This window comes from Lipophrys pholis, assembly GCF_963383615.2.
Source record: "Lipophrys pholis genome assembly, chromosome: 13".
NCBI classification, from domain to species: domain Eukaryota; kingdom Metazoa; phylum Chordata; class Actinopteri; order Blenniiformes; family Blenniidae; genus Lipophrys; species Lipophrys pholis.
In genome coordinates, this window is record NC_137632.1 from 2,580,864 (window position 1) to 2,593,198 (window position 12,335).

At 43.0% G+C, this 12,335-nt stretch overlaps 1 protein-coding gene across 2 annotated transcripts in view; it reads right to left on the reverse strand.

Annotated features, from left to right (window-relative positions):
* The window catches only part of LOC308118999 (kelch-like protein 13), a 12,716-nt gene continuing 381 nt past the window's right edge, over positions 1-12,335 (reverse strand). Inside the window, exons 2-11 of one of the 2 annotated variants that reach the window (XM_080478754.1) lie at positions 11,267-11,320; positions 9,465-9,619; positions 9,146-9,333; positions 8,157-8,289; positions 7,413-7,609; positions 7,063-7,138; positions 5,664-6,221; positions 5,259-5,438; positions 4,344-4,457; positions 1-2,738 (exon numbers count right to left, since the gene is read on the reverse strand). In XM_080478754.1, coding sequence (XP_080334880.1) covers positions 2,242-2,738; positions 4,344-4,457; positions 5,259-5,438; positions 5,664-6,221; positions 7,063-7,138; positions 7,413-7,609; positions 8,157-8,289; positions 9,146-9,333; positions 9,465-9,619; positions 11,267-11,271 — 2,103 coding nt within the window. In that variant the 5' untranslated portion in view covers positions 11,272-11,320 and the 3' untranslated portion in view covers positions 1-2,241. Of the gene's footprint in view, positions 2,739-4,343; positions 4,458-5,258; positions 5,439-5,663; positions 6,222-7,062; positions 7,139-7,412; positions 7,610-8,156; positions 8,290-9,145; positions 9,334-9,464; positions 9,620-11,252; positions 11,321-12,335 lie in introns of both variants that reach the window. The other variant, XM_080478755.1, reaches the window with a different exon arrangement.

Here is a 12,335-nt window from a genome sequence, read left to right on the forward strand (position 1 = left end):
GGCTTAAAAAATGCAATAAAAGATTTTTATTTCATGTTTAAAAGCTCCATGTCAATATAGAGACATAAAACACCAGAGTGTTGACAGAAATATTGAGGTTCTTTACAGATTATAAACTCAAATGTCCTCAGGTAAAAATGTGTTTTAGGTCTTTTTTAAGTGATGGGGTGCACATGTACAATACATACATACCCACTACAATACTGTAATACACTGTAATACAATGTGATGTCAGTGTGAATGGAACAGCTGTCAGCAATCATGATTCAACTGGTATCATCGCTTCAGTCAGAACAAAACACAACAAATAGGTAATAACCTTGACTTTATATTAAACACGGTTGATTTTGGAATTACTTTTAAATTGGTTTTAGGGAAGGTGATTATTTAATCACCTTTACTTCTGAACGGCTCGCCGTCCCAGTTTCAGTGTGGATAAATGCTGCTTCCGTCCTTTTACTGTAACCAGAGGTGTCAAACACATTTCAGTTACAGTACAGGCAAATTTCATCTTGAGAGGGCCAGACTGGTACGATTGTGCCATAATAAGCTTTAGATTTAAACTTGAAAGCTTTTCTTTGTTGTGGCTCAGAGTATATGAGATGAAAATGCCGTCCTGTCAGGGTCACTCTGGCCGATATCCCAGCTCAGGTTCCGGTGCTGTGTTGTGTCCATCATCATGTTTGACACATTTGTTTTGCTTTTTTGTGATGCATTTTTTTGAAAAGATGCAATTGATAGTTTTGAAAATGCAGTGATCAAGTGCAGAAACCTGAAAAATCTATTCCAGTTCCGAGTGGATAAATACTTCAGTCAGTCACAAGCAGCCGTGACTGGAAATCTGCCCTCAGCATGGCCTCAGTCACTGTTTCACCGTCTGTTGGTTCAAAATATGGGAATAAGGCTTCTTGGTACTTAATGAGCTGATTTCAACTTGTTAAACTTTATGACATTGAGGCTCCGCCTACACAACCTTTCAACTGAAAACACTTCGTTTTTGCATATTCGTTTCGAGTTTTGTGTTTACATTCTTAGAACAATGTCTGTTTCCACGGCAATGGAAGAAATACTGAAAACGATGTCGTTGGAATGCCAGGCCACGAGTTTCTGCTGTTTTTGTGATGAGACCACACACACATGTGTGAGAGACCAATACGCTATAAACATTAAGAGTGGGAGTACACTATAAAACTATAAAGGAGAACATGGACTAGGAGTCATGACTGCTGCTATTTAGAAAGCGGTGCAACGCTTCCACTGTGGACGCGGGACCGAGCCCGAGCGTCTCCAGAAAGTGGAATTTTCACCTGTTTACACAACGGTGGAGCTCGAGCATTTTCAAAAATTTCCACCGAGGGAGCCAACCTCAAAAAGCTGCATTATCAGTGGCTGCCAGCTCCAAATGCAGTGAAGGTTTTGTGGGCCTTGAATTTCTCTAATGAAAAATATCTGTGTCTTGGGGAAAAAGAATTTGTGGGAATTTCTTCTCCAAATAATAAAACGATGTTTAAATCTCATGACCGTGCACCATTGGACTTTCCAAACGTTTCACGGACACATAAATGAGCTGCAATGTGGCTTCCCTGCCACAGGTTTCATCCTCCATTACAGAGGATTCAGTTCATTAAGTCCAGATCAGAGATACGAATCAGCAGATTCACAAGAGACACAGAAATGACTTCTTGTCTTTTAATCACGTTATTTACACATGAAGTCATCAGTTTCCCCGAGTCACAGATCAGAAGGCAGAGGGTGACCTGAGGCCCTGAAGATGGATTAGATTCAGTCCTAATTGATCATTACTGGCCATGTTGTGAAATAGTAATCATTCCAGCAAAGGAGAGTCTTTTATTGTAGTCTGATTGATTATTGAGTGAATAATTGATCTGATTCAGCGTACTCACGTTTAGATTAGTGGCTTCCTAACATTTTTATTTTAAATGCACAAAACATTTCTGGTAAAGAGAAACAAACAGATGTCTCAGTTGGAAGGCTGCAGACACACGACAGAGAAGAAGGGATGCTCCACTGCTGCGAGCAGACGAGAGAACAGGAAGTGACCCTAAAACAGAGAAGGTGCAACAAAGTCAGACGGCACTTTTTGTTGTGCGTTTCTCATTTTGTTAGCAGCCCACTGCTTCCTTTCCCCACCATCTCAAACCCCAGAAAGTTTTTTTCTTTTCTTGTTGCTTCTCATCTGACAGCAGCAGCGGCAGGAAATCCCCGCTTACGTTGCGGCTGTCAGCTCTTAGCGGTGGGAAGTGGGCCCTCCTGTATCTGAGCCTCGTCCACGGAGCCCTCCGGCAGGTGGACCGTCATCGTACAGGCGCGAATCCCCCCCAGCGGCTCCAGGACATCAAAGACTCTGTCCCATGCGTCCCACTCGGGGTCGTAGCGCTGCACAATGTCAACCATGCACCTGCTGTTCCAGGAGTAACCCCCCACCACGTAGATACTCCCGCCAAACACCGTCACGCCCACATCGCTCTGCCCGCGAGGCATCGGCGCCACCACCGTCCACTGGTCCGTGTCGGGGCTGTAGTACTCGCAGCCCAGGACGTCGCTGTAGTCGCTGCTGCCTCGGAAGTGGTTGCCACCCATGACGTAGAGTCTGTCTCCCACCGTGCACATGCAGTGCAGCCCCCGCAGCTCCATCATGTCGGCCCGACGACTCCACATGTCAGCCGCCGGGTCGTAGCACCACAGCTCCTTCTGGAAGGTGTCGCGGGTGATCCCACCTGGGAGACAAGACACCAGTGTGAGGAGGGAGAAGTTCTGGAGGACCTGCTGTGGAACAGCCTGTCATCATAGAAGAAGACCACCAAGGCCCCGTTTACACAACAATGTTTTCATTCTGGTGCGGGTGAAGGGCTTCCTCCGCCCTGAGGAAGTGACTTACTTCTATGTTCGATTAGACATCCAATCTAATCCAACTTTATTTATACTGTATAGCACACTCAACACAACAGCCAGGGTTGACCAAAGTGCTTCAGTTAAAAATACTAATAAAACAATTGGTGAGTAAAAAACAGGGTAAAAACAATGCCACAATATTACAGTGCTCAATTGATGGGTGATTGGTGATGAAGGTACGTGAGTGTGTCTTCAGCCGACACTTGAAAGACTCAAGAGAACGAGTGGTTCTAATGGAAAGAGACAGACGGTTCGTTGACGCCGTTGTTTGCTCACGGTACCCAGAACAGTGTGGCTGTTCTCTGCACTTTTTCCATATTGATCCATATTACCACCTTATGTCAAAGTAGAGTTGAAGGATGCGAGTGTGTGAGAGTTTTACATTATTTCATACTCTTAATTGTTTAAGATTAATCGTCTCAATTGCTTGCTTTATTGTTGCTTTTATTTCTTTGTGAAGCACTGTGAATTGTCTTGTGTTGCCTTGCCTGCTAATTCATCTGCTTGAATGTGCATCTTCAGTATGTTTAACGTATTGGTGTTTGGTTTTATGTCGCTTGTAGCAGAGCTTCCTGTCCGTCCGTGCGGCGCCCTTGTTCTTTCAGTTAGTTAAAACCCTCAAAGTTCTCAGAAGCAGCAATGTGGTAGTAAATAAGCTGTGGCCCACTCCAACCACAGGGGTTTCTGCTTCTGGGCTCTCGGCCCCGACATGTGAAACTTCACTTTCTGTCACTGAGATGAGAGCAGCTCTTGAGAGTCTGCAGCAAAACAGGAAGTGGTTTGGAAAAAGGTCAGCCGAGTCAGCTCAGACTGAGCGCTGTTCTGTTGAAGTGGAACAATTGAGAAGAGAAATGTTGTTAATATCAGACAATTGAATATGAGGTTGGAATGAATGTATTGGAGACAAATGAAAATATCTGGTCAGGTTCACTCATTTACAGATCTTTAACCCTGTAACACACCGGACTGTGGTTAAAAGATATTCCAACAATGATATATAATGGTAGATTTGCCAGGATTAAACTGACCAAACTGACACAAGATTCTTATCCGTCTTGAAAAAAATCCCTAAAGTGGATAACTTTTTATCATCTTTGATGAACGGTGAATAAATACCTGTCAGTAGAAAAAGAAGAAGTGGTTCAGGAAGTGGGGTTTTCATACTGGTCATACAGATCTGCTCTTTGTGGGACTTGTGACCTTTGCTGATGAAGTTACTCTAGTTACTTTTGCCCACAAGGCAAACTTTTAGTAACGCCCGGTCATGACAATTTACTTTGAATTAGTCCTGAAACTGTTTAGAATGAACGTGTGAAAGCGTCATTCAGTATACACTCTGAAGTACGGCGAACATGAGCTTAAGTTATTGGTCCCTGTTGTTGTTTGTGTTTTTGTGTAGGTGTGCTGTGTGTATCCACCAGTTTCCCTACCTGAGATGTACAAAAGCTCCCCATGAACCGTTCCAGCATGTCCGTAGTGCGGCTCCACCATATGATCCACGAACGTCCACTCGTTCTTCTTCAGGTTGTAACACTCCACTGTGTCTAATGTGAAACACACGGGGATGGTGCTGGATTTACATTTTAGTCCAAGCTCAACTAAAAACTCAGAGAGTCAAACCCTGCTACTTACAGCTTTCAAGTCAGAGTATTATCAGCTTTATTACTTCTCCTGAAAATGTGTTCAGGTACTGCTCATGAGCAAGTCAAACTTAAATTAAATTACGACCATGCTTGAAATCAATGTGGTTCTAGTGTGTGACAGGCTGAATATAACATACACATCATTATTACTGCTTTATTTGTACTTCATAAGGTTACATCTTTTAACTGTTTGGTTTCTATTTTCAAAATAAGTCAAAACCAATATCATCAATGAGGAAATGTAACAATATTTAAGTCATATTCCAAACTTTAGTAACAAAAAGGTGACATTCTATTCAAATTGTATTGTTATGATGTTATTTTGAACAAACAATTCAGTCAGATTACACTATTAGATTATATTCAATTAAGACATGTAATATTAAATTCCATAAAGTATATATTACTTATCTTAGATTTGATCAGGTTTTATACTACTAGTTAGAAGTGAACTGCATTGGATTGGATTAGATTGGATTGGATTGGATTGGACTGGACTAGATTGGATTCGGTGCATTACAGGTGAGGTGTCAATTACAATTTATTAACTTTAACTTTTCGGGATTTTCCTGAACACTGATCTGTCGATGATTCTAATCTAATCTAATCCAATCCAATCCAATCCAATCCAATCCAACCTAATCTAATCTAATCTAATCTAATCTAAATTAGACGTCATTCCAACCACAAGTGGCATCTCACCGATTTCTCCTGAGACATTTCTTCCTCCGACAGCGAACAGTTTTCCCTTCAGAGCGCTGAGGTGGAAGAACGTCCTCTTCTCATTGAGCGATGCGATCTGAAGCCACTTGTCGAACCGCGGGTCATAACGGTAAGCACTGTCGATAGCCGTCTTCCCCTTTGTGTCATAGGTACTCTGACCTGGAAGGTTAAAAAAAGAAGAAGAAAAGAAACAAGCAGCTTTAACCTGGTGGATTAGAAGAAGGATAAAATACGCATAATCCAATAGAAAATTTGATTTTCATTTTTTTGGCTTTGTGTGTTGCTCCTTAATTAGCAAGTAGCATGTGAGGCATCTCGCCTCCTCTGGGATTGAATAATCTGAGCTGTTTGATGTGAAGAGTGTTCAGTGTAAAGGTTTCTCACCTCCAACAATAAAGAGGAAACCCCCCAGGAGAGCCACACCGTGCTGGTAGCGGGGCACGTCCATGGCCTTCAGGGCCCTCCAGTGACCCGTCTTCTCGTCGTACAGCCTCAGCTCGCGGCTGACCACCAGCTGCTGCCTCATCACGCCGCCCAGCACCACAATGTGCGTGGCGTCGGAGCGTATCTTCGTCCTCTCGGTCTGCAGAGCCGGCTGCATGAAAGGCATCATCTGGTAGTTGCTGGCCTCCAGCAGGAGGTTCACACAGGACGTGTCAGAGCGCATCATGGAGTCGCCCCCCTCCTCGTCATCCTGGGAGATCTGGATCAGCTCGCCGGGGCTCATGAGGGGGAAGCGGATGTGACGCATCAGGGCGTAGACGGAGGAGCCGCGTGTGGAGGGGTCGTAGTCCAGCCACTCCCTGGCGATGTGGTAGAGCTCCAGTTCAGAGAACCCCTCCAGAGCGTTCCTGGCCAGAGCGTTGGCCATGCTGGTCTGAGAGAGCTGCAGGAAGCGGCCGCACTGAACCAGGTCCGACAGGTTCTGACTCACAAACTCACCTGGGTGCGACAGGACGGGAAAAAACGTGACTCTTTGAAAACACTCAGTCTCTGTCCTGAGTAAATGGCGGCGCTGCGACTGGCCACCGTGCTAAATGTACGAGTAGATCAACAATAATGACATAATACTTATGGCGTATTGTTCTCTGTGCATTTGTCTGGGATTTCATTACAAAAACAACCAACAGTGCCAACTTGTGGCCCAACATGAAAACTACATTGTTTTCTGTGTTGATGCCATTGCCATGTAAATCAAGTTTTCAAAACGTTGCTGTGTAAATGAGAAATGTGTCTGAAAGGGAAACTCATAATGCTTTTCAGTTGAAACGTGTAAACACAGCATAACTTGGCCTCTTGCCTCAGGCTCTTTCTATTCCCCTCCTCATGGCTGATTGCTGCCCTGATGAGGTTCACTTGTGCCTGACTGTGTGGTTGTCTTCACCTGGTTTTTATCGGCCGTCTCCTTTGTGTTCTGGTTGTTGCTTCAATAGAGTGAGTGTCCTGAGTGTGATCTCAGGGTTTTGTGATTTTTGTTGCTTGGATTTTTGCTTCGCTCCAAAGTAATGTGCTTCTGCTCCACCAACAAAGTTGTGTGGTGTCCTGACTCCTCTGAGCCAAACCTCACAATGCCTGCACATCCCTTAATTTGCCTTTCAGAATCAATTCAGTGCTTCTCCTCTGAGGTTGAAGAAGAACATCGTCTTTTGGTGTTCTGGGGTTAGGGTTAACCCTAACCCTGAACAGTGAAGCCACCCTGATACTGAAGCCTTGAGCTCCGCTTCTATCAACGCGTTTCAGGCTGTGTTAACATGTTTGAAGATCTCACTTTAGTATCACTCACCTATATTCTGCTGAACGTCCTCAAGAAGCAAGTCGGCGGCGATACGCTCGATTTCCACACAGTTATCGATAGTGAGCTGTAAGATAAGATAAGATAAATTGGACAATAGGGAGGCTTCAGTTATGAGCTCCATACAGAAAAATATATGAGAAATAAATACAGTAAATAATAATCTGCTGTGAATCTGTGTTTCATAATCTATCTGAACCACAACATCTTGGCCACTATTTCAACCGATAACGCAGAGGAATTATCAAACTCATACTGTGGTGGACACGGACAGACTATGGCAGGGCAGGGATTTTCTCAGGTTAATGAGCAGGCGTGTGACGTCAGAGTGGAACCTTCACCTCACTGCTCAGGAGCTGGTTGCAGAAGCTGAGGACAGGCATGACTTGCAGAAAGTTGGCGGCCTCCAGCGTGTCCTGCAGGTTGCCCATGTCCAGGCTGACTTTGGAGGTGTAAATGAAGTCTATGATGTTCTTCAGACCCGACTTCGTAACGCCGTGCAGCTTAATCTCTCTCATCTCCTGCTCCCTCATGCCTCCTGATCAGGAGAAACAGGTGAAAACATGGCTTTGCATTGCTTCTGAGGATTTCTGCCAGCAAGAACACAATGTCACAGCTGAATCGGTCTCCGATGAGGATTATAGAGGGATTTGGTTAAAAGGAGCAATGCAGAGAGTGTTGGCCGCTGCAGAGAAAGTAGGTTGAATGCAGAAGTGAGTCAGTGTGATACATGCTTCCTCTGTTCTTCCCTGCCGCTTGTGAATGCTCAGCTAAAAGTGAAAGTAGGACATGCAGCCACCTCCATGAATCTCAACTAGATTTGTTTTCGTCGAGCATTCAGAGAATTTCTTTGAAGAAGAAAAAAAGAAACATCTTCTTTACATATTGAAAATAATATGTTTGAAATAATATTTGTCTCTGACACAAAGCTGAAGTGAACGTGGAGAAAAGGGCAAATGGACTCACTCATTGCATTATTTAAAAAAAAAAAAACTTCTGGAGCCATGAAATCAAGATAAACCCAGACAGCCTCCATCTGAGGGTTCTTGTCCTCCGTGTGTCTGAATGTGTGTGAGAGAACAAACCTGTGAACATGGCCTTGAAGTAGTCACTGGATGAAGCCATGATGACCCTGTGCACCGGGAACGTGTCCTTGCTGTCTCCGGGAACCAAGATCACGTCGCAGAGAGTCTCATCTGCCCGAAAAGCATCCAGGCCCTTTGGAGGAAAATGGTGGTGATTACTGAAGCTTTCATCTCAACGGGGTTAAATTAAGAAGACAACAAGGCGGACACAATTACTGATTCCTGGTGGCCTTCACTACCGTAATGTCTGGACTACAAGTGCCGTCTGACCAAAAGGAAAAAGTCAGGAAAAAGGAGGTATAAGTGGATTTTGTTCAGATAAAGACACCTCATCCAGTGAATTCAAATGCTTTTAATACCTGATTAGCCTCCTTTTGTTATATATTCTTTTCATCGTAGTAACAGTTTCTTAGCACAAGTTTCTCAAACTCTGAGCTCTTCTGATGCTGTTTTTAGATATTTTATAAATTTCATCACAAATTTTGATGTGTAGCTTTTTCTTTCTGACAACATTTAGCTCACATTGTGAAATACAGTAAGAAATTAGTTTTTGTTCAGTGGTACTGGGGAATCATACAGTGCCATCTAGTGGTCTCAGATGGGATGTACTGATTAAAAAGAAAATAGAAAAAGTCAAAACAGAAAACTTTCTTTGCATTTTGGGTGCCCATTTATATGGCAATGGTACTCCGAGGCACTGAAAATGCAACGTTTTGAAAACTGCTTCTACGGTGGAACTTTTTGTTAGTTTTATAGTTGACAGTCACCGTAATAACAATCCAACTTTGTCATTTGTCCATACGAACGTCCGGATACTCCCAGTATCGTGGCCATATATGAAAACTACTTAGTTTTCAGCATTTCTGCTGTTTCCGTGTAAATGGACATCATTTTCAAAATGTTGCCGTTTAAAAATTAAACCTTTCTCAAATGAAAAAGCAGAATTCAGGCTTTTTCACTTAAAGGGTACCGTAGTCATTGACACGTACTTGTAACACAGCAGCTCCGTGATCGGTGCTACTGAACACTTTGGACATCGGCCGAGGAGGAAGTCTGGGCTTTGTTGTTTTGTCGGGGCGCTTCGGTGGAATTTCAGTGAACAGCGGAAGAGGAGTAGGAGGAGCAGGAGGAGGAGGAGGAGGAGGAGGAGCCAGGGCTGCAGGAGGCCCCCTGTCATCTGGAGGGTCAAACACAAAGAGAGGATGCATACAAGAAGGGTCATGAAACTGGTCTTACATTTTCATCCATCCATCTCAGCTCATTGTGTTTGACTACATGGACACGTGCAGCAGCTTCCTGAACACAGACCTTGTTGAGCAGCAGCAGCAGCAGCAGCAGCAGCAGCAGCAGCAGGTCTGTCCTGCTGAGCCGGAGGTCTGGGAGGATCCCTGGACTGATGCCTGCCGCTCAGCCGAGAGAATCTGCGGCTCAGCCTACCTGCCCCGCTGTCGTCTCCACTTCCCCTGCACAGCACAGAAACAGCTTTCAGAGACCATATTTGCAGCGATCCAACTCTGTTGAGACTTTGAATCTGCATCCAATATAACTTTTGAATGTTTCAGTTGAAACTCTGAGCTCAGTAAACATCCATAAAGATGAATTCAGACTGTTACATTTGGCCAATTCAATTTAACCCCTCACCACTTCCTCTTTTGTTGTGTACAAATGTGACTTCCTTGAGTTGATTTTGCATAACCTCACTTTACCAAGACTCAAACTACCAACAACCCAATTTATTAACATGAATTATATAAATGAGAAGCCTTCTCTCAATGCAGTTTATGTGTGTATACCCAATGAGGAAATAGCATTGTTTCACTGTGAATATTACCATCAACACTTATCTGTTCTCATCTTGAGTGAAGATATTTATAGTCCTGAAAGTGTTTGGATTCGTTGCACCAGATCTTAACATCAACTCTTAGCAGAGCAGCTTGTCGGTGAAGGAGGAGTGCGATCAGCCACAAATATAAAGCTGACTGCTAATGAAATAGTCAATACGTGACCTCCAATGGATGATTTTGGGCTGTGGGAGGAAACCAATAGTACCTGCAGAAAACTTATTTCCACAAACACCACACAGAAACCCCCCCCCAAGTACAAACTCAAACTTGATGAGTAGCATCCGGGGTGTGGATGGCAAAATCGGCAAAGACGATCATCCGTGGAAAAAAGATGACGTAATCGACCCCCTCCTCCCCCCACCGCGGTCCACAACGTCCCCTAATAACCACAACAATCAGGGACTAGAAGCTCCGGTCGAGCTGCAGAAGCTAGAAGTAGGCGGAGCGGGGCCATAGACCTATAAAACTAGAGTTAAAATAGTGGTTTATGTTTTTATGTGCTCGAGTCTACTTCTACATTTCTATGTAGTCGGTCTTCTTCTGTGTTATTGTTGTGTTTGGTAAGTCACAGCGCCCCTAAAGGCCTGGCACGTGTACTACATGCCCTGAAGCCTCGTGTTGAGCCGTGTTCATAGTGAGGTGTGGACGTTTTGTTGGGCCAGGGAGGAAAAAGATCGTTTTTTCGTCTTGTGGATGTACCCTTAGAGTTTTGATTCGTTTTCTGTTGCAGTTCTTAACCTTGGGGTACATGAATAGTGTATCCCTGCTTATTACACCTTTGTTTGATAGTTAGCGGCTTCTTTGAAGTGAGTCAAGATACCGTCTTGTTTTGCAAAATAGTACTGCACTAGTATTGGCTGAGGCAAATCTGACCACTTGCTGATTTTGTTGTATGAATAGCAGCTACACTTTGGAAAATTATCATAAAACTGGCCTAATGACTTTTTTTTTTTTTTTTAGTGCTGATGTTTTGAGGTTATGTTAAATCCATATAAAACCAAAATGATAAAAACTGTACCTTAACAATATAGCTTTCGAAGGTGGTTATCTTCTAGACCCTTGAGAGTATTAGTGGCTAATTTATTTGTTATACTTTCCCCATGAATATACACATGTGCAGGAGTATTTTCTGTATCACAAATACTTTATTCCAGTATGTAGACTCACCCGCAACTTTGGTATAAACAATCATTTTAAAATTTGCAGAAAAATAGTGAAAAGCTGAACTATAAAAGGGTAAACAAAGTCGTACAGATTCTTTCTCACCCCATTTCATTGGCCTCTTGGGGTTGGGAGCTGTTGTTACGCCGGTGTGACTTCCTATAGGAGACAAAAGACCAGAATCAGTGGACATTTTATACCAATTAAATGGTTGCATGAGATTGTTAGTGTTTTTAGGAACTGAGAAGAAAAGAGCCACAGAAAATTTACAAAAATGACCTATGTCTGAGTTTGGTTGAAGTTAATTAAGATTTATTGTGCAAACTTGTGCACTCAACAAACCATCAGAAATTCACTTTGTCTGTGTCAAATTCACATTTCACAAAAACATCAGCCTTCATGACACGTTTTATTTTGAAATGTGCCATATTCTCACAGCTTTTGCTCATCTTTTTAATTAGTTCTTTGCAGAAATTCAGCTGCATTTAGGAATATGAATACGAAATTATCAGGTAAATAACACAATAGTAACATTTTCAATGTTCACTTACCTAGTTTGCTCGTGGTTAAATATTCTCTCAGGAACTTAAGAAAGATGGGTGTTTATCTTCAGATAAAATCAGCTTGTGGTTTATTTTTTTTTTATAAAAAAAAGTTACACATAAGGGCATTAATTTTTGTATTACAATGAAATATATAATGGAAATACACACGGTTCTGTATAGTTTGGCTTAAAGTCTTATGAAGCAGATTAAATGAGTCAGTTTTCATGTGCCAGTTGGCACCAGTTATCAAGCTCAATCTCTTAGTCCTGTGCGGTCGTTGAATGCATGTTGCACAAAGTGAATACAGTTTATCATGTATGAGAGAGCACACAGTGTGCTGGTGAGGCCCCAGTTATAATGGCCTCCATCAAGACACACATTTAATTGCAAACGTTGTCTTTTCATTGTCAAAGACTGAATCAAGAACATCCATTAAGTCTAATCCAAAATGTTGCAGGCAGGTGTTTCTGCATGCCTCATCTTGTTACACCTACCACCTCCAACCATTTCCTCGTCCTCTTTCACTGCACCTAAGAATCTTCTAGCATCTCCCTCTTCTCCTCCTGCCTTCGAATTTTATCAATAATATCCTTTATCCAATGCGTCTACGATCTCTCCTCAGCACACGA